This window comes from Nuphar pumila, chromosome 6 (genome assembly GCF_984573655.1).
Source record: "Nuphar pumila chromosome 6, dmNupPumi1.hap1.1, whole genome shotgun sequence".
NCBI classification, from domain to species: domain Eukaryota; kingdom Viridiplantae; phylum Streptophyta; class Magnoliopsida; order Nymphaeales; family Nymphaeaceae; genus Nuphar; species Nuphar pumila.
The window spans coordinates 95074581-95095685 of NC_143254.1; the positions used below are offsets into that span (position 1 = coordinate 95074581).

Below are 21105 nucleotides of genomic sequence, written 5' to 3' on the forward strand. Positions count from 1 at the left end.
AAGAGATGAATGTATGAATGCTATAAAGTGATAAGATAGTGTGAAATAGAGAGTTTAATAATGGCCTAATAAAACAAACAAGTTGGTATATCATGGGTCAAAATATTTGATTTAATTAAAGGAGATAGACTCAATTTTCGTAAGGGAGGTTTTGAGAAAAAGACAAGAGAAAGTTATGAGATGAGTGACATGAAAAAATGTTATGATGGCTTATTTAATGTAAAAATGGTTTTTATGGATAGGCGTGAAAGGAGATAGGTCATAGGGTAATCATGTGATGCATACTTTGAAAGACATGACATTTTTTGAAAGAAATGAGTGACATAAAGTATTTGTTTTGTATTTAAATACTTGTGGTTTTTATGAGTGTACGTGAATATGAGAAGGACTCACTTTGACTTTGAAAAGTGGTAAAAGGATGATGAGACAAGAATAGTCAAAAATATATTCAAGAGAAAAAAATGATAAGAATAGATGAATGATAGAAAAAAAATAAGAATAGACAAGAAAGAGTCGGATTCGAAAAAAAGATTTAAAATATATAAATGATAAACCAAAAAAAATCATAAGATATTGCAAGGTTTTATCTAAGTAAAAATATAAATAAGTGTGATTAATTATAATTCACTTAGTTTACAGATTCCTAGTTCTCTTCTAATTCGTATAAAGTCTTCATTTTTTAAAGGTTTAGTGAAAATATCTGCTAATTGTTGATTAGTGGGTATAAATTCAAGTTTGATTATATTGTTTAAAACTTGTTCTCTTAAAAAGTGGTGCCAAATTTGAATGTGCTTTGTACGTGAGTGAAGAATAAAAATTTTAGATAAATTGATTGCACTTGTATTATCACACAAAATAGTTGTATTTTCAAAATTTAAACCAAAGTCTTTTAATGTCTGTTTCATCCAGATGACTTGTGTACATGCTAGGCTTGCAACAATATATTCAACTTCAGTAGTTGATAATGATACACAATTTTATTTCTTATTGAACCATGAAACTAGTGAGTGCCCTAGCATATAACATGTTCTACTTGTGCTTTTTCTGTCAGATTTACTACCACCAAAATCAGCATCATTGTATGAGATTAAATCAAATATAGATGATTTTGAATAAAATAACCCAAAATCAATTGTTCCTTTTAGATATCTCATTATTCTTTTTACAGCTTTAAGATGTGATTCTTTTGGATTTGATTGAAATCTAGCACACAAGCAAACACTGAAGATGATATCTGGACGGCTAACAGTTAAATATAGTAGTGATCCTATCATACCTCTGAATAGTTTTGTATCCACAATCTTACCATCTTTATCTTTGTCCAATACAGTGGTTGTGCGCATAGGAGTATTCTTTGAAGCAGTTGAGTTCATGTTGAACCTCTTCAGAAGTTCATGAGCATATTTAGACTAATTAGTAAAGACTCCATCCTTGGTTTGCTTAATATGCAGTCCAAGAAAGTAGGTGAGTTCTCTCATCATACTCATTTCAAATTCTTTCTGCATGGACTTAGAAAAGTCTTCACAAAGACCATTATTAGTAGATTCAAAAATGATATCGTCCACATATATTTAAACGATTAAGGTATGATCATTCACTATTTTTACAAATGAAGTTGAATCTGCTTTGCCTACAGAAAATCTGGTTTTTAATAGAAAAGTTTTAAGTCTAACGTACCAAGCACGAGGTGCTTGTTTTAATCCATATAACGCACGTTTTAGTTTAAAAACATGATCAGGAAATTGTTCATTTTCAAAACCTGGAGGTTGTTTTACATAAACTTCTTCATTTATAAAACCATTTAAAAAAGCACTTTTAACATCCATTTGATATAGTTTAAAATTCATATAGCTTGCATATGCCAAAAGCATTCTTATGGATTCAAGTCTAGCAACAGGAGCAAAAGTTTCATCAAAATCAATACCTTCCTCCTTATTGTATCCTTGAGCCACTAGCCTTGCCTTGTTTCTTATGACATTACCTGATTCATCCAGCTTGTTTCTGAAGATCCATTTTGTCCCAATGATTTGATGATGGTTTGGTTTTGGTACAAGATCTCACACATCATTTCTTTGAAACTGGTTAAGTTCTCCAGTCATTGCTAGCATCCAGAACTCGTCAATGATGGATTCATCAATCTTTTTAGGTTTAAGTTGAGAAATGAAAGTCATGTTTGCAATACGTTCCAACTGAGCTCTTGTTTGAACCCCCTTGGTCAGGTCTCCCAAAATCTGCTTTTGAGGATGATCTCTGATTTCGACAAATGTTCTTTGATGATCATCTTCATTAGATTTAGCTGTGTTATCTAAGAGAAAATTTGTACTTTCAAGATCATCATCGTTAGTCTGCTTATGAACAGATTGATCAACAGATTCATAAAAGCTGGCATGCATAGATTCTTCAATAGTATTAGTACTCTTATTAAAAACTTTGTATGCTTTACTATGACTTGAATATCCTAAGAATATGCCTTCAACAGATTTAGCATCAATATTATCAAGGCTATCTTTTATGTTTAGGATAAAACATTTACACCCAAAGACTTTGAAGTAGTCTATTCTTGGAGTTCTGTCATAGAATAGTTCATAGGGAGTTTTATTCAAGAGAGGTTTAATAAGAACTCTATTTGAAATATAGCATCCAGTGTTAACAGCTTCAACCCAAAAATATTTATCAAGATTATTATGTTGGAGCATAGTTCTAGCAGATTCTTGAAGGGTTCTATTTTTTCTTTCTACTACACCATTTTGAGGTGCAGCTCTTGGAAAGGCAAAGTTATGAGAAATACCATGCAAGTTAAAAAAATTTACAAAAAGATCATTATCAAATTCTCCTCCATGGACACTACGAATTTTAACAAGTGTAGAAGATTTTTCATTTTGTATCTTTTTACGTAAAATTTCAAATTCACAAAACGTATCACTTTTATTTTTCAAAAATATTACCCAAGTGAATCTTGAGTAATCATCAACAATGACAAAAGCATATTTATTATGATTAAGACTAGCTACCCTAGAAGGACCAAAAAGATTCAGGTGGAGAAGCTCTAAAGGTCTTTTGCTTGACACAATATTTTTTTGATTTGAAAGATGGTTTTGACAGTTTTTCTAATTGACAAACATCACAAAAATAGTCCTTTTAAAATGATAATTTAGGTAATCCACGTACCAAGTTATTTTTAGCTAATTTAGACATATATTTAGAGTTAACATTTCTCATTCTCATATGCCATAAATTTTGAGAGTCATTATTAGCTATAAGGCAGTGTTCAGTAATATTCTCTAGGTGTAATTCATATATATTATTTTTTCTTATACCTTTCAAAATAATATTTTTGTTGGTGTCTGCTATGAGGCATACATCATGTTCGAAGCTAACATTATATCCTGTGTCACACATTTGACTTATACTTAAGAGGTTATGTTTTAAACCTTTAACAAAGAGAACATCCTTAATAAGAGGTTTATCGATGTTACAAATATTGTCAATCCCAATTATTAATCCTTTGTTGTTATCTCCAAAGGTGACAGTTCCTCCTTCTTTATGATGAAGAACAACAAAAAGATCTAGATGCCCTGTCATATGCTTTGAACATCCACTGTCTAATATTCATCTGTTCTTCTTTTTCAGTGCCTGCAATAGATCAAGTAAAAATTCTTTTTGGTACCCGATCGGGTCCCTTTTTGTTAGACTTTGGAACCCATATCCATTTTGATTTGGGTTTATCTACAGACTTAGAGGAGTACATGGTATTAAAATTAAAATTGTAATACTCCTGCTTAGGTTCAACAGAACCTTTGACAAAAGCAGTCTTTTGATTCGTACAAGAAGGTCTATTGAGATGAGAGTAACCAATACCATTCTTGTAAAAAGAGACTTTTTGAGAGGATAGGAGTTTGTCCAGGTTCTCTTTTCCTTTGGTAAACTTGAAAACCGTTTTCATAAGGTTTTCAGTTTTACTTTTTAGTTCTGAAATTTCTACTTGAAGATTTTTAGTCTTGAAACTAGTAGAACTAATTTTAGAAGTAAGAATAAAATTTTTCTTTTTCAACTCAGAATTTTCAATACTGAGTTTTTCATTTTTCTGGGAAAGCTCTAAATTCTCGGATTTTAAAACTTTGTTTTTGAGAATCATTTTTCTAGATTCTTCAAAAAGTTCTTGAAATGCATTTAGAAGTTCTTCAAAAGAAAAGTCAGAAGATTCACTTACAGAGCTTTCTTCTGCCATGAAGCACATGTTTGCAGTTTCGGCTTCATCGTCACTTGACTTTTCACTGGTGGATGGTTCTGAATCATCCCATTGAGCATGTAGAGCCTTTTTCTTGAAGAACCTTTTCTTTGGTTCCTCGATTTTGGATCTTCTTTTTAGGAGAGGACAGTCACGTCTTACGTGACCTGGCTTATTGCATTGATAGCACATGGTATCTTTCTTAGAATCTTTCTTTTCCCTGTGCTTATTTGATAGCCTGTTCTTTCTCATAAAGCGTTGAAATCTCCGAGTAAGCAACGCAATTTCATATTCTTTTTCTGAGTTCTCATTCTCAGAAATAGCTAAAAAGGCTAGATTTTTCTTTGTAGGTTGTTCATCTTCCCTTATTTCTTTCATATGAACTTTATAGGCCATAAGATTGCCTATTAAGTCGTCCAGAGTAAGCTTGGATAGATCTTGGGCTTCTTTAATAGTTGTGGTCTTTTTCTCCCAGTCAGTTGTAAGAGATCTCAAGATCTTTTTCACCTTATCGGTCTGGGAATAGGTTTCTTCTAGATATTTAAGATCATTGGTGATATTGGTGAATCTGGTAAACATCTTTGTGATGGACTCATCTTTATTCGTTTTGAATAGCTCATATTTTCGAACCAGAGATGAGATCTTTGCTTTTTTTACTCTGTTAGTTTCATCATGGATAACTTCCAGAGAATGTCAAATATCATATGCAGATTCACAGACTGATATTTTGTTAAACTCATTTTGATCAATGGCGCAATACAAAGCATTCATAGCTTTTGCATTTAGGTTTGCCATCTTCTTTTCTTCATCAGACCATAAACTATAGTCTGAAGTTGGGGATGTGTATGGACATTCTACAATTTTCCATACAGTTTTGTCTATAGATTTTAGGAATATGTCATTCTGCATTTCCAATATCCATAGTTGGTGTCATTGAAAAAAAGAGGGCAAGACGTGTGTTGACCTTCGATGTCATGAGCATAAGAGGTTGATGTCATTTGTGCTGGAAGACTTGTTATGTCGAAGCCAGCAAAACCTGCTCTGATACCAAATGAAATTATACTAGAGGGGGGGTGAATAGTGAAATACGATACAGATCGATAAAATAAAAATTAAAGACAATAAGGCACAACACAATAAAACATAGGATTTATACTGGTTCGGTCGAGTTACTGACCTACATCCAGTCCCCAAGTAAAACACTTGAGCCTTTCACTATAAAATCCGTGTTACAGGATAAATAGTACAACACCCTCTTTCACAAAGGTCTACTTCTCTCAACGGAGAAGGGAAACACCCTCTTTCATAGAGGTTTACTTCTCTCAACAAAGAAGGGATACAGTAGATAACAGAAAGTTACAACACTTTCCTAAATAACCTTCATAATGATATGCAGAGTATGAATGCACGTATGAAGATTCTCAGAATGTTCTCTCTTTTGAAAATAGGTAGAATAATCTCTCAGGAAAACAGATTGTTCTTTTCTTTTTCACACACACTTGATTCTTATGCCAGAGAGCTTCTCTTGTCTTTTTCTCTTTCTTTTCTTTTTCTTTTTCTTTTTCTAAGTTCTTTTTTAGTGTGTCGAGTAGGAATTTTTCTCTTTGAAAGTTTACTTGTTGTTTTGATATTCTTTTGTTTGTATATATATATATATATAGGTCTTAAGAAAATAGTCGTTGCTTTTTTAAATAATTGTCCTTTTGAGATGTGAGGTGTCAGGTCATCTCAAAACAACTTTGTGTCAAATGATATGTGTACTATATTGTTTTTTCAAAAAGTCGTCATCCATAAATTAAATATTTGAGGTACATTATACGTTGTTGTGATTAAAAATGATATTTAATTTGTAATGGGTCTTTTCTCAAAATAAATGCTTTGTAGTACATTGATCGTTGAAATGTAATTTATAATGTAATTTGTTTTTACTCAATTTAATGATTTGTAGTACATTAATAGTTTTCTTACAAATTGTCACTTCTTTGTTTAAATGTTTGTAAGTACAATAAATGTTTGTTAAGTACTTTAATTTATAAATGGTCATTTCTTGAGTAAATGCTTTTGAAGTGTCATTTAATGTTTACAAAAAGAATGATAACTTTAAATATAAGTCAACATTTTTTAGTGTGAATTTTAGTATTAATTAAATAAATGGTCATTTCCTAAATTAAATGTCTTGTTAAACAATAAGTAGTTGTGTATAAAATAATATTTGTTTTCTCAAATCGTCAATTTAAGATGAACGATTGTGTATTATGAATCAATGTATTTTGTTTTTTTCTTTCATAAAAGCTTTTGAAATCATGAGCTTTTATATCTTTTCAAGTTGTCTTTTTCATAAATGCTTGTAGAAAGTACAATTAATGCTTTTAAAATCATGAGTTATTATATCTTATCAAAATGTCTTTTTCATAAATGCTTGTAGGAAGTACAATGATTTGTTTTAAAAAGGTATTTTTGAAATGCTACATAACGTATCCTTTTATGAAAGCTTAACTTTTTGTAAATAAATGGCTTGTATGATTTCAAAGCATATAGTCTAATATGAAATATGCATGCTTCTGAAGGTTCTGTTACATATGGCTCTAAAGAAGAAGAAAAAGTCTTTATCTTGAGGTAGCCGATCTTCTTGGATAATCTTTATGAATGTATGGCCCATCAAGCTTTTTCTTCAGAGTAGTATGATTGCATCAAATAGTTGCACTTGAACAAGTTGTCTTCACTCTTCTTAAGTGAAATAACCTTGCATCAAATACTCGTTAAATACATAGCACATCATATCCAGTCATAATATAACATATTCAGTTTCCCATATAAAAGCATATCATATTTATCATATCTCACAAAAGCATATCATGTATTTAGCATGTATCATCTATATGCATCATAAAAGCATATCATATTTATCATGTATCATCAAAACATAGTTTCTCAACAAAAAATATGAACAGTAGCACCAGAATCAATCCATCAGCTATTTTCAGAAATTTGTAATAAATTACATTCATGAGAAACAAATGACAAATTACCTCTCTTTTCTAACCACTTTTTATACTTTATGCAATTTATCTTCATGTGTCCCTTCTTCTTGCAAAAGAAGTACTTTATGGGATCAGCGTTGGATTGCTTGCCTTGGGATGTCTTATCCCCTGTTGGCTTCTTCTTAGCATTTTTCTTAAATGCATTCATCCTTGGTACTACCTTGGATGCATGAGAAGTCATATGTGCACTCTGCACCTTCTCCCCCTTTTGTCTGACGGTGGATCGGACAGGGGAATGGGTAAAATCTTGAAACCCCCTTCTTCTTCTTCTTTGTTTGTCGCCCAACGGCGACAGTCGCCGGTGCCAGCGACCAGCTGCAGCGTCGTCCTACGGCGACCTGCATTGCTGGACGACCAGAACACACCCCGCGCAACGGATGCGGGGTGTGGGCCCATAACCCATTGTTGGGTTGGTCAGGGATTGCCTTCCCTTAATGGCGGTGGCCCTACGCTAAGACAGAGAAAACACAAACACTGTTATGAAAATAGTATATCAACAAGGGAGGACTGCGTACCTGAGGCAGCCATAAGTGTGCTTCTGCTGGTGGTGGAGGTCGGCTGGAGCAGAGGTTGATAGAAGCAAGGAGTGGTTTCTCCTCAGGCAGACTGTGGCCCTCCACAAGCGCAGGCTACCGGATGCAGTCGGTGAGCAGGACCGATTCCCACGACCGGATGAAAATACTCTGAATGGAGAGGTAAGTCTCTAAACCCTCTCTCGTATTTCCCTGTATATCTCCTTTTTACACCGTATTGGGGTTGCTTATGAAACCCCCTTTTATAGGCACAGAGTGGGAACGGTTTGTGCAACCGTTCCCTCCTGATTCTGTGCGGGTTTAACGGAAAGAACACCTTCTATGGGGGAGTGTTATCCACATCGTGGGTAACTACCACGTTGGTGGTTTATCCCAACAGACATAGCCTTGGCTTGCTCAAGACCGATTCTCCCTAAAATTATATCGGTGGCTTATTACTGTTTTCTTGTGGGCTAGGGCACTCAGTTGGGGGTTTAGGGGCTTTTTCTATGATGAAGGAAAACCTTCACCGAGAATTAGGTCACTTCATGTTTGGAAGTGAGAAAGATGTAGGAAAAGTGATAAAAAAATATAAAATTAGTAAGGATTTTTCGACCCTTCCGAATGAGACTTTTTGGCTGAGTGAGTTTTGCTAAAAAATGTACTTTTTAATAGGAAACATTCCTCCATGAGGGTGGTGGAGGAATGTTTTCAAAAAAAAATTGTGAGCCCTCTCTTAATCTTACCACCATCACCACCGACTACCATCCATCACCACAACTACCATCTATCTCACCATCACCACCCACATCTCGAAAAAACGCACTGAAAAGCTCTACCACTACCTCCCATGATGATTTTCCACCACCATCATCCATCTCACCACTACCCACCATCACTCACCAAACTCCAGGTTGAGGACATGACACTAAATAAATGACCCTTATTGCAGTTCCTCATCATAAAAAAAAATAATAAGAAGGCTCCACGAGTAAACACAACCTTCATGTTTTATCAATTTTAAAATAGTCCATGGATGTCTACCGTTGGTGCCTAGTGCTCACATTAAAAAAAAAAAAAGTTTAGAATCTTGCTATCTTCACTTGAATGCCATATTTTGATCGTGTGGTCCTTTGTCAAATTAAGCGCAGAATGGTCTTAAAAATTGTTTATTATGCCTTTAACTATCATATTTAAAGGACACTTGCAAGAATAAAACAATAAATTTATTAGCGCTTCGGATTACGTTCAATTGGCTATCAAATAACAATCATTAGATAATCCAATCACTGATGACCTTATCATTATTGGAAAATGATGATTAAAATGTGACCCAGTTGTTATGAGCTTTACAAATGCCTTTTTTGTCCCATTCTCTTGTTTCAAGTAAATGCTGCATCCATTTCTTGAATAATTGTGACAGGCCTGAATTTTGGTCTATATAATTGATAAGAACATTAAGGAGGACTACCACCGAGGTGGTATCCCATGTGGTAAGCGGGGTCCTGTGTCAAGCTCAAGGCCCAGGTTCGAATCCCTCTGCCACATGGGGCTTAAGAGATATCTGGTAGGGGTCTGCCTAACCCCAGCTTACCTTTTCAAAAAAGAACATTAAGGAGGACTACATGGAGTTGGGTTTTACAGACCAATAAAGTTCTCACCCAGTAGAAGTTACGTTTGGGCACACCCAAATAAAGATGATCGATTTATCAGAGCAGTACAACAGCGGCTTGGTCTATGGCCGAACCTAAATCAGGTATGCCTGTTCTAGCCAGATTTATATCTCACCTCACACTTTGCATCCACAGTTTTCAATATCCTTATTTCTACAGAAACATTTCTGTTTGCATGTGTTCTAATGGCTTCACCATCATCATATCATGGGATCCCCACCCGGAAAAAAAAAACAGAAAGCGTGATTTTTCTTTTGATATTTATCAAGAGACAACCCTCGTTCATGTGATGGGGCCTGGGAGAGATTGATGCTATGCCGTATGACCCCAATTGAGGTTAGTGAACATAACAAAATTAGTTTTTACCAAATAGATCAGATTAGAATCATTGCCAGACCGATCTGGTTGTGGATCCAGGTAGGACCTCCAAAGGCTGAACCTGAATCATGGTACATACAGATCCATTTCAGTGCTTGCGCCCATGCATCCAAGCCATTATGTCTTACTTTTTCCTTCTTAACATAAAGCAAATTTATCAAACCTTGATTGAAACATGATCAGGTTCGTGATTCCCAGCATATCTGCAGCCACCAGAAATGCAAAGATCATGAACCTGGTCAGACGTGATGTAACTGTAAAGATATTTATTTATAAACTTGGTCATGTTTAACGTAATGGGAAAATGTACTGTTTTTTTTTAGTATTCTCACGTTGATTGTTTATGTAATTAGTTATTTAAGTACATAAACCTCGTGTTATCATCATCAAGTCCCATCCCAGTTACTTGGACATGGCTTTAAGAGTCCTATTTTAAAATATACATACAGGGAAATATGAAGCCTTCTTACAAATAATCACAAATAATAAATCCCTGTGTACATTCTTACCCATCCATAATCATGTGCGTGTGTGTGAATTGAAGGCTGGACATGGCACACATTTACGTGCATACTCTTATCTTTCATTCTTGCAGTTTTCAATTATCATGGTGTATGTGCACCCTGAATATGCACCATTAGAAATGGAAACAAAGAAATAGATGTTTATGAGCTTCCAAACTGAGTTATTTGCTAGCATACACTAACATCATGATTAAGTTCATCCTTTCCTTCTTTTCCTTGTATGCATTTAAGCAGATCCCACCTTCCTTTAGATTGAAGACCTAAACATGTTCTGAACTTGGTCTCAGATTATTACAGAAACTTTTAGGATACCCATACAATATTGCCGTTGCACAAGAAATATCACGATTTTGGAGTTGCACTGCGTCATGATTTTGAGAAGATTTTTTAAGGCCTGAAAAATAAACCAACTGGAATTACCTTTGGAATCACTGAATCAGCAAAGTCAGATACATCACTTGATGTGCTAGACTATTGTCATCTGGGCCCTCCCTTTTTTATGATGAACTCGTCAGCTATTCAAAGTATAACAACTATAGAAATAAGATGATGGTTTTCACTAGAGTCAAACTATCAAAATCAAACTGAGAAAACAATGGCCTCATCTAGCAAAAGTAACCAAGAAAAAAAAGTGTGGGGAGAGAGAGAGAGAGGCCTCAGCACGAAACTTATCCCACTAGAACAATCTCAAACCACTTAAATTGTTGAAATTCAACACCTCTGACAAGTATGGTTACTTCAACTGATCAAGTTCGCTATATAACCATCTTCGGCGAAGATCTTCATTCAGAGTAGCAAATGCAACTCGATTAAGAGGATCCTTAAGAATGGAGACCGCCTTCACACAATCCTCTGGGTCCAATCCTTCCATGCTTTGAAGCTCTAGCACACATTGTCGAAAAGAAACATCATCCTCTGAGACCATCTTTTGCACTGATCGACTATCTGCAAATTCAAATGACATATTCTCTAATGCTGCAGCAATTCTATGTCTAGGGCTTGACCACACTCTTTTCTCCTGGCTGCTTGATGATGTGGTATCTCCTTGTTTTTGCTGCTGTTCTGGAACTTCATAAGGCATTCCATCCTCAGAGCTTGCTTCATCAGTAGAATATAGTGTGTCTGTGTTGATTGCTGCATTTGCATCTTCTTGCATTAGCCCATTATGCACCGTATACACTGTTCCATGTCCTTCAACTCTTTTTCCTGTGTATAATGAATTAATGATTTTAAACATTTGTATACTTTCACTAAATGCATATAAAATTTTAAATAAAATATTTACCATTAAACAGTATGGCACATTGATCGTAGAATGGAAAGTATTTACTCTTGTAATTCCTTGCATCTGGGTGTTCCTGTGAATCAGACACCATAATACAAGATTTATGGGATGTGTTTAGGAAATCAAACAAATCAGTTACACGTAAAAAGAAATATATCATATAATAACTTACAGAGATATACTGCTCCCACACATCTTCAGATGCAGTAACCACCTTCAATTCATCATCCCACCCGAATCCATTAAGACCTCGAAGTGTTTTAATCATCTTATATTGGGATTTTAATCTTCTATAGCGACTTTTTAGTTGTGAAATAGTATAGTTCAAGTTGAACTTTCTGTTAAAAGTGAGGAAAATTGACTTCCAAGCATCCTTTGTGAACCCTGTATCAGTTCTTCTTCCTCTACTAGCTTGTTCAAGCATCAAGTTAATAAAGAACTGATCACGACTAGTCGTCCAACCAGCTCTATCTGCATCTTGGGAAACAGGGGGAACTGTGGACATCTTTTATAGTGACGATGCAATAGATAAATAATGTCAATCAAGCAATTATACAGCAGGATAAAAACATCTATGAAGGATGACAAGATGATGCACATTCTTACATATATAAATTTGAGATTCTCAAGTGCCTTAACAAATAACAATTACCAATTCCTATAGTGAACAATAAAAAAAGAAAAAAAATTGTCTGTTAAGTATCGCTGGACATTTCACAGCAAATCAAGATATTGACCATAGCAAACAAAAGTTTACCCTAACCTATGCAATTAAAGAAAAGACACTGTAGAGGAACAAATCATATAAACAATGTATGAATTAAGAAATATAGATATAAATGCTGAAAATGTTGAAGTTCTAGAAATAGCCATACTTGCATCATGGAACAAAAAAAAACACATTACCCACTACGCTTTATGTATGATGGCAATAAGAAATATTGCTGCACATGCTCCTGTGTTAGAAGACAACCATTTGTTCAAGTGGTTCTTCTGCAAGGTGCTCCAGTTTTACTTTTTTTTAAACATGTCTCACTGGATTTTTTTTTATAAAACTTCATCAAATATTTGGTTTCAATAAACATCAATCATGAATAGTGATAAAATAAGAAACAACATTTCCAGCTAGCATATATCCAACAAAGATACCCTTATCTAAATTGAATGGCTTGATAAATCCCAAGTAATAATGCTGTTGGACATTTTAATGATAAATCCTAAGCACTATCTGCTGGACATTCTAATGATAAATCTTAGGCACTAATCTGTTGGACATTTTAATAAATGTTTTCATCATCATAAATTCCTCTAGATGTAACAAGCATACATCAGAGCCTTGGTCAGAAAAGATGCTGCCTTATGCTCATGTTAATATGGATTCTTGTTCCGTCAAAATTGACGAACAACAAATATACATTAGAGGCTCTTCCCCCAAACATAATTTTTTAATCTTTTGATGACTTTGTCAGGCATCCCCAGATCATTTTTAGCTGGCCCTTCCCCCAACGAACATACATTTAAGCATGTCATTTTACTTTTAGAATGCACTACTAGGTTGTCTTTTTCAATTGCAACTCGGAGTGTTTCCCAATAAATAGATCCTGGAACTAGTACCCTATCTAACAGCAATACAACATCCATAACGATAAGGGCACCGTCAATATTAGCAACTTCAATTATGTAGGGAACTGGGATGCTCCTGTATTTCAAAAAAAACTAGCATAATTCTGTCCACTGTCAAGCCAACTATTGGAAAATTTTCAAATTTTTCTGTGTCTTGGATTTTTATTTGGCTGTTTCTTGACATGCGACCATGATCAGTAATGAATATAATGAAAGAAAAAATATATTACAGCTCAAACTATCTCAAATGTTGGACAGTATCAACTTAGTATGGTGATGAATGGCAATGCGACAGAGAAACATACATTTTCATGAAGAAGGGGCTCCATTACTGAGATAAGTCTTTGAACAAAATCTTCCTGTAAACCCCCTCCAGACAAACTGCAGGCAAAAATGAAAAAGGCAAGAGAAAGTTAAAAATACAAACACACTGCATGTAAAAAGAAAGGCAAGGGAACGACAAAAATCAGGGAAGCAAAATGAACTCGCATGAACATATGCATGTCCTAGCATCTAGTGATCAAGCAAATTAAATTCCATAACAAATGAAAGATATTGCTGCATCATATAAAGGGTGAAGAATCAATCCTTAAAGTAAACAGACTGAGTGTGGCCATAAAATTATGGCATGTATGATCTTTACATCACCTGCAACCCATGCCTTTAAGAATTTTCAACACCTTCCAAGTCTTTTGACTTTTCACTGAAGTCGCCTGTTCTTTCCTAGATTTTTTCTATTTGGGAGTAAAATCCACGCAATATGTATCTTAATGGAGAATAGGCAAGTAAATCTTTCCAGCATTTTTGTATGCAGAATTGCAGATATTTATCAAGAAAGGCATTTTAAAATATGCAACAGTAAAAAGAGGTTGTTGATTTTAAAAAGTGCCACTGGTTTTTAAGAGACAAGGACAGCACAAATTTATTTGTTAGTTACGAGAGAAAAATTTGGGGCAAATCTATTTGCACTTATGTTCATTACAGCAATGTGATGTCATTATCAATTTAATCTAGTTGTATGCCTTACAAAAGTTTGCTCCATGATTGCCAAGTACAACATTGGTACAGGTTCTTCAGGTTGTTACATTACTGTAATACATTTTACTTGAAATGGATGCCAGCATTGTTTCTGGAAAAAAAATGATGAAATTTACAACATGAGGTTTAACAACTTGTTTCTTGCAGATTTTTTGAAGCTATAAATATATATTTATTTTTGGAAAGTTTATTTAGAGTAAGTCTCCTATATTTCTTCAGATAATTATAGTCTGATGAGCAGAGATTAATGACATGTCTTTGATGCATGATGAGTCTCTGTCATTATGTGTATGGTGGAGCCCTAGCTTGGAGGAGAGTCTGCATATTTTTTACTACATGGAGTACATCCATATTATTCACATCTCCGTGCATATGGCTGTCAATGTTTTGTTCACATAAATAGTACTCTAATGACAAGTCTCCAAAAGCTACTGTGTCAATTAATTGGCTATGATAATGAGTATATGGGATACCGGTGCTATGATCATGCTTCAAACAAAATTTTAATTTCTCATCATGTTTTTCATGAGGAAGTATGTGGAAAATCATCTTTGTCATCTGATGATAGTGCATTTCGAGCATTCTGGCCTTCCACAGGGACCTCTCAATATCATAAAGTGGCAGCAAAAGAACATCTTGCAGCCAACTCATTTCAGCCATCACAATCAGGTTTTCAGTTCTTTAAGCATGTATACAGCAGGAAGAAAAGTTCAGCTGATGGTATTTCTCAAGAGAAGTCTACTGTAGCTGGTGGTAGCAATGGCCAGCAGGGAGATATAGATGCAACTGTTGTTGGCCAGCCACCTAGTGATAGTGATTATGCAGACAGAGCAAACGTAGCTGATGCCGACCAGCCTATAGTACAGTCCAGCAGTAGTGCAGAAAATCAGCCAAGCAGACAAACAATATTTCAGGCTCTCCAGCCTCAATCTCGTACCTCTAGTAGGGTCAGACATCCGCCAAAAAGATGAATCAGCTATGAGACATTCTCATTGGACTTTCAAATTTATGCAGCAGCTCTTGAAGACATTCAAGAACCAAAATCCTTTTATGACGCCTGAAAAAATCAGCGAAAGGTTGACGCCGTGAAGAGATTGCTGCCCTGCACGATTGTGATACATGGAACGTTGTACCAAGGCCAGCAGATAAAAATGTAGTTGGGTGTCGCTGGGTATACAAGATAAAGTGGCATAGGGTGCTATAAAACAAGATTAGTAGCCAAAGGTTGTAACCAAGAACATGGACTTGATTTCGATGAAACCTTCAGTTTGGTAGTGAGAATGGGAATGATTCGAGTAGTGCTTTCTCTTGCAGTCACTCATGGATGGAATCTATTTCAGCTTGATGTGAAGAACGCTTTTCCTCACGGTGATTTATATGAAGTTTACATGGAGCATCCTCCTGGCTATCCGAAAGGAGATTCACGGGCAACTTTTCTCAGATTGAAGAAAGTGATTTATGGATTGAAGCAAGCATCAAGAGCTTGCTTTGATACATTCAGCATTGTTGTTCAAGCTCTTAGTTTTAAGAGAAGTCATTGTGATTATTCTCTTTTTGTTTGTCGTGATAAGTTAGATATCACCATTGTCTTAGTATATGTGGATGACATCATCATCATAGAGAATAGTGCTGAAAGAATACAACAACTAAAATCGATTTTGCACAAGAGGTTTCACATACAAGATTTGGGGCTCCTCCAATTTTTCCTTGGAGTGCACGTGGACCAGCAGCCTAAATGTTTTAATTCTCTCACAACAGAAATATACCCAAGACATCTGAAGTGAAGTTGAATGCTTCAATGCAGGCCCGTTAGTACCCCTATGGCGATGAACACCCAGTTGAGGGATGTTTCAATTGATGATGTTGATCTTGATGAACCAGAAAGGTTATAGAATACATGTCCAAATTTGGTACTCCGTTAATCAGGTATCAAAGGTATGAAAAGTTATGAAAAGAATCTTGTGATACATCAAAGGTACTATTTCAAATGGGTTGGATTATGTTAGACCTCCGCACATGGACTCAAAATTTTCAATTAAAGTTGTTGCCTATTTGGATGCTGATTGGGAAAGAGATCCTTCCACTAAGAGATCGATTACGGGTTATGGTGTCTTTTTAAGCTCACATCTAGTATCCTAGTATAGCAAAAAACAGAAAATTGTGGCACGCTCTAATAAGGAAGCTGAGTATTGTGCCATGACATGAGTTACCACAGAAGTTTCATGGATCCGGCATGTTCTGTCCAATCTAAATCAAAGAATATCAAGGTCCTTATGGTATAGTGATAATAGAAGTGTGATTTCCATATCTACGAATTTTGTTCAGCATGGCAAGATGAAGCATGTGGAGTTAGATAACACTTTGTCAAAGAGAAAGTGGAAGCCAAGGAAATCCAATTGTTGTCAATTAGAGGAGAGGATCAAGTGGTTGATTTATTTACCAAAGCTCTCACTACAAATCTCCATTGGTATCTGAAGGTCAAACTATCCATGGTTTTAACTCATGTACAGTTTGAGAGGGCGTGTTAAGAATATGGATCGTGGACAGGAGATCCAGACCCAAGTTCAGATCAACTTTGTTTGTAAAAGACATAATGCCTTTATTGCTTAAAGGGCATTTTTGTAATCTGTTTGTTATATTAATATATATACTAGACGCCAGCCATAAGGAAAGCTGTTGGGACATCTCTTTGCTCCAAGTCTCTCTTTCTTCCTCTATAATCTTCCTCTTTCTTACTTGCACCTGTTCCAGCAGGGTGCATGTTTCGAGGTAATTCTTTGCACTAGCAGCATGCCACAGAATAGTTATGCACACACACACACACACACACACACACACACACACACACACATGCATGCATATCAGCAACCACAGAAGAATACCCTATAGGATCTGAAATTTTCTGCTCCTTCACTGCTCGATGCCGATCTCCTCTCTTTACCATAGCTCCAGTGAATTTTCGAATTTTTCCACTCCTATGCTGATTGATCTCCATTTTCCTTTTACAGTAAATGATTAAAATGAGAAATAATTTATTTGGACCTGAAGAAAATTCTCAAAGATACTGAAACAAACTTACAAAATGAAAGTTAATTATATTCAATAAGACTAAGCAAACCAGGTTTTCAGATATTCTAGCACAACTACTGTGCACTTTGAAGACAAGAATATGACACACAAGCTGCAGACGTGAAATAAACTGAGAAATAGAACGAAAACATGGCAGACATAAAGATGGAATTGAGTCAGCAAACTCTTGAATAGGGACATCAGCTAATCAGATTTGGGTCAGATATCCAACCGAATGCAAATCTGTTTAGCCAGATTCAGTAGAGCATATGATGTCCGATTAACAATTGAATTTGGGATTCAGTATGCAGTTTGCATCAGAATCCGAGCCCAAATACATATAAAATGTATCTGATTAGCTGGTCAGACCCAGATATGGTATTACATTTTTCTCATATGAGGCAATACCCGGTTAGGTTGGATTCGGTAATGCCTACATCTGAACCAAATTTGTCTGCATAAATCCCTAGTCTTGAAATACATAGACTCGAATAAAGAAGCTGAGCTGCAGTCACTTCACTTCAAGGAATCTAAGAAGGAAAACAAAATAGAGAACTATCACATAAATGAGTAAACAGAAGCAGATGGTAGGAGTTCAGAGACATATTCATTGTGTTACTTCCTTCCAATTTCCATTTCCAAATACCATAGTTACCAGAGTAAGAAGCGGGTGCAAGAAGCTATGCACAAAGCATGAATCGAGAAGAGAGAGTTTTAGAAATACATTAATGTGTGAAGTGTGAAGCATTTAGGAAGTCACTTAAAAACGTATATTAAAACAGTGTTTAGTTATTTTAAGATGAAAAAAGTGTTTTCCATTTTCCAAAAGCAAGCTCCTCGTAGTGTTTGGAAGCATGAAAGAAGCGTGTGGTTTGACTCCGAAAGCAAACTTCTTGGGAAGTGAGCTTCCAAAGCTTCTAAAATTCAGGTAACCATCCAAACACAGATTATCCATTATGAGGCTGTTTAAGGGCAACTCGGCCAACTATGGCACCATCAAATTAGAATTAAAGGAGATAGAATTGAGAAGCAAGTAGCACTCCTGCATTTAGTACCGAACAGCAACCAATGTGTAGCCTGGAAACAAAATGGGTAGCAATTTGCAACATGAAATGGACCTTCAAAGTGACTGATATGATTTTATCAATGTGACCAACAATACCAATAAATTGGCGTTTGATACACGGGATGCGCCTGAGTGGGGACCGGCTAGTCCCTGCCCAGGCTGTGTCCTGTGTTTGATACGTGCGGACAACATGCATCGCGCAGTTGAATTTGGCGACTGGAGCGTCCGGGACAAACGCCGGGGGTGCAACTGGAGCGTCCGGTATCAAACGCGCCCTAGACATCTCTAGCAGTGTGGGATTCACTTAGGATATCTTAGCACCCATACCCACCATTCAAAGCTTGACCCCCATTGCTCACAAAACCGAGATAACTTCAGTGTCATAAACTCATCCACTATACCATATCTTGGGCACTAAAAAGAAAGATATGAAAATGCAAACTCATATTAGCAAATTTTCAACTACCACTCATGGAGATGCCAATTAAGCAGCAACCTATGTTCAACCGACGCTTGCAATAAAAGAAACAGAGAAGGAGCAATCCTCAATAAACAATGGCAGCCAGACACACAAGAGCTAAAGACGGCGGATTCGGCTAAACGGATCAAAATGCATCAGCGATTCCTTCAATTTCCGATCACGGAGACATACACAAAACTTTGAAGATCGCAATGGCCATGGAGTCCATCGAATTTTGGACAGAAAGGAAAAGAAAACTCAAAGGGTTGAGTTGAATACCGTTTGGATCTAAGCCCAAAGCCGACAAAACACACACAGCCCCAAACCACCAGAGAGAGAGAGACGTCCAAAACACTTAAAATTCCCAAGGATACCAAAATCCGGAAAAGAAGAGCAGAACCCAAATCTTCACTCCCAAATTCCATAATTCCTACAGAGCCAAGCGATTCAGAAAGAACAAAATTTTGAAGGAAGAACAGAGTGAACATAACAAAGAAGAAGAAGAATACCTCCCAGAACCAGGCCTCCTCTGCCTCTTCATCTCTCGAGACCCATCGTCGTCGTCGTCCATCGGACGCTTGTCGCCTCCCATTCTCACAGATCCAAACGGCCCAGAGAGAGAGTGTGAAGGTCTCCGGCGGCGTCTTCCGGCGTCCGTACCAGTCGTCGTCACCCTTACCCTGTACCGCGATCAGGTTGCCTTAGGTAAACGTGACCAAGTTCACGCTTTGCGTGAATTCTGCGGCCCCCACACGTGAAACATAAATTTGGTCACGTTCTAGCGAACATCCAAATGCGGCCCCGGCATGAATACGCAAATGTCCAAGGGCGTTTTGGTCTTTGAATCCCAGAGTTTGGGAATCTCCCCCAAGATCGCGAACTTAGTCGCGGAATTTTGAACTTCCCGGTTTATCAGAAACTTGTTTTTAGACAGCCAAAAAATACCTCTGATTTTTTCTCTACTAAAAGTATATCCCGTTGGCTTGCCCATTAGAGGTCATTTTTTCATGCAGCAGCTGCCCGCCTGCCGATCTCAACATTTTTTTTTTGACAGAGAAATCTGGAGTTAGGCAGACTCCTAAAAGTTATACAACCGTACCATATGGATTTGAACTTGCAACATCCCAACACAAGGTGATGTGCACTACCTACACCGGTCAGACAAGTGGAGCTCCCGTTGATCATCCATCTCAATATTTCCCGAGATGAACACTGCACTCATCTTAAAAAATGCCAAGATGGGTGGCTGTCAAGCATGCAACGCCAACGCTACATATAATGTGAAGTCTTTACATACTACACCCAGCTAGGGATGGCAGTGGACCGGAGCGGGGGTGGGGGACAAGGTCTCCACTCCTGCCTCATTTCAAAATTTAACCTCCACCCCCACCTCCATCCTCATTTCATGTCCTCCATCCCTGGTCCAAACGGGGTGAGGCAGGGCGGGGCCCGTTTTCCCTATAGTCAATACTGAAAGGATTGGGGACGGGGCAGGGCGGGGAAAGGCAGGGACTGAGACGGGGATGGGCGGGACAGGGGAAAGCGTAAGTCCATCCACACCTCCATTCCGGTACGGGGATAGATTTTAACCTTCATCCCCGCCTCCATCTCCCTTTCATGCCCTTCATCCCCAGTCCAAACGGGGCAAGGGCCCGTTGTCCCCCGGTCCACTGTCATCCCTACACCCAGCTTCGACCTTGCAGCTAGTTTCAAACACACGACATCCCTTCGTGGCATTGGGGCACCCTTTATCCAGATGACTGGAGCACATGTGAGCCGGTTGCTTATAATTTTGGATAGACTCGAGAGTGAGTTTGTGCCCTTTAGAAAAAGTCTCAATTGAACAAACAAGCAAACCGTGCAGCAGAGCAAGTTGGTGGGGATGGTCAGATGGTCCAGCTAAGTCAGGTCTGGGATGGAATCACTGCAGATCCAGATTCAACTCAATTTGGAGTTTGGACCAATGTTGTTAGATCCGTATCGACCCGAATCCTTGGGCCAACAAACTGATTTGATTCACCTCTTAATCGAACGGCCAACTTTTAATCAGCAGTTGACACATGTCATAAAAATATAAAAATAATAAAAATGTTTTTTAAACATTTTTATTATTCATTTAAAAAAAACGAATTGGATAATTTTTGTATCTATTTTCTGCCCGATGCAGGCCATAGTGACAACACTGGTTTGGATTTGAATTTGGGCAAC

The 21105-nt window shown here is 36.8% G+C and overlaps 1 protein-coding gene across 1 annotated transcript; it reads right to left on the reverse strand.

Annotated features, from left to right (window-relative positions):
• Positions 1-10915: 10915 nt before the first annotated feature.
• Positions 10916-19574, reverse strand: LOC149835253 (uncharacterized). The gene is made up of 6 exons (XM_090010469.1): positions 19407-19574; positions 17185-17301; positions 13570-13645; positions 11814-12146; positions 11642-11714; positions 10916-11562 (listed from the first exon to the last, which is right to left on the reverse strand). The coding sequence occupies exons 1-6, from the start codon at positions 19487-19489 to the stop codon at positions 11090-11092; spliced, it is 1155 nt and encodes a 384-aa protein (XP_089866595.1). The 5' UTR covers positions 19490-19574; the 3' UTR covers positions 10916-11089.
• Positions 19575-21105: the final 1531 nt, after the last annotated feature.

Excerpts from the sequence above, each read along its gene's own strand:
- LOC149835253 (XM_090010469.1), bottom strand. The coding sequence starts at position 19,489 with ATGGGAGGCGACAAGCGTCCGATGGACGACGACGACGATGGGTCTCGA. Across the intron at positions 17,302-19,406 it reads AGGAGGCCTGGTTCTGGGAG|GAAAATGGAGATCAATCAGC; the intron begins GTATTCTTCTTC and ends TTACTGTAAAAG. Across the intron at positions 11,715-11,813 it reads TGTGGGAGCAGTATATCTCT|GAACACCCAGATGCAAGGAA; the intron begins GTAAGTTATTAT and ends TCTGATTCACAG.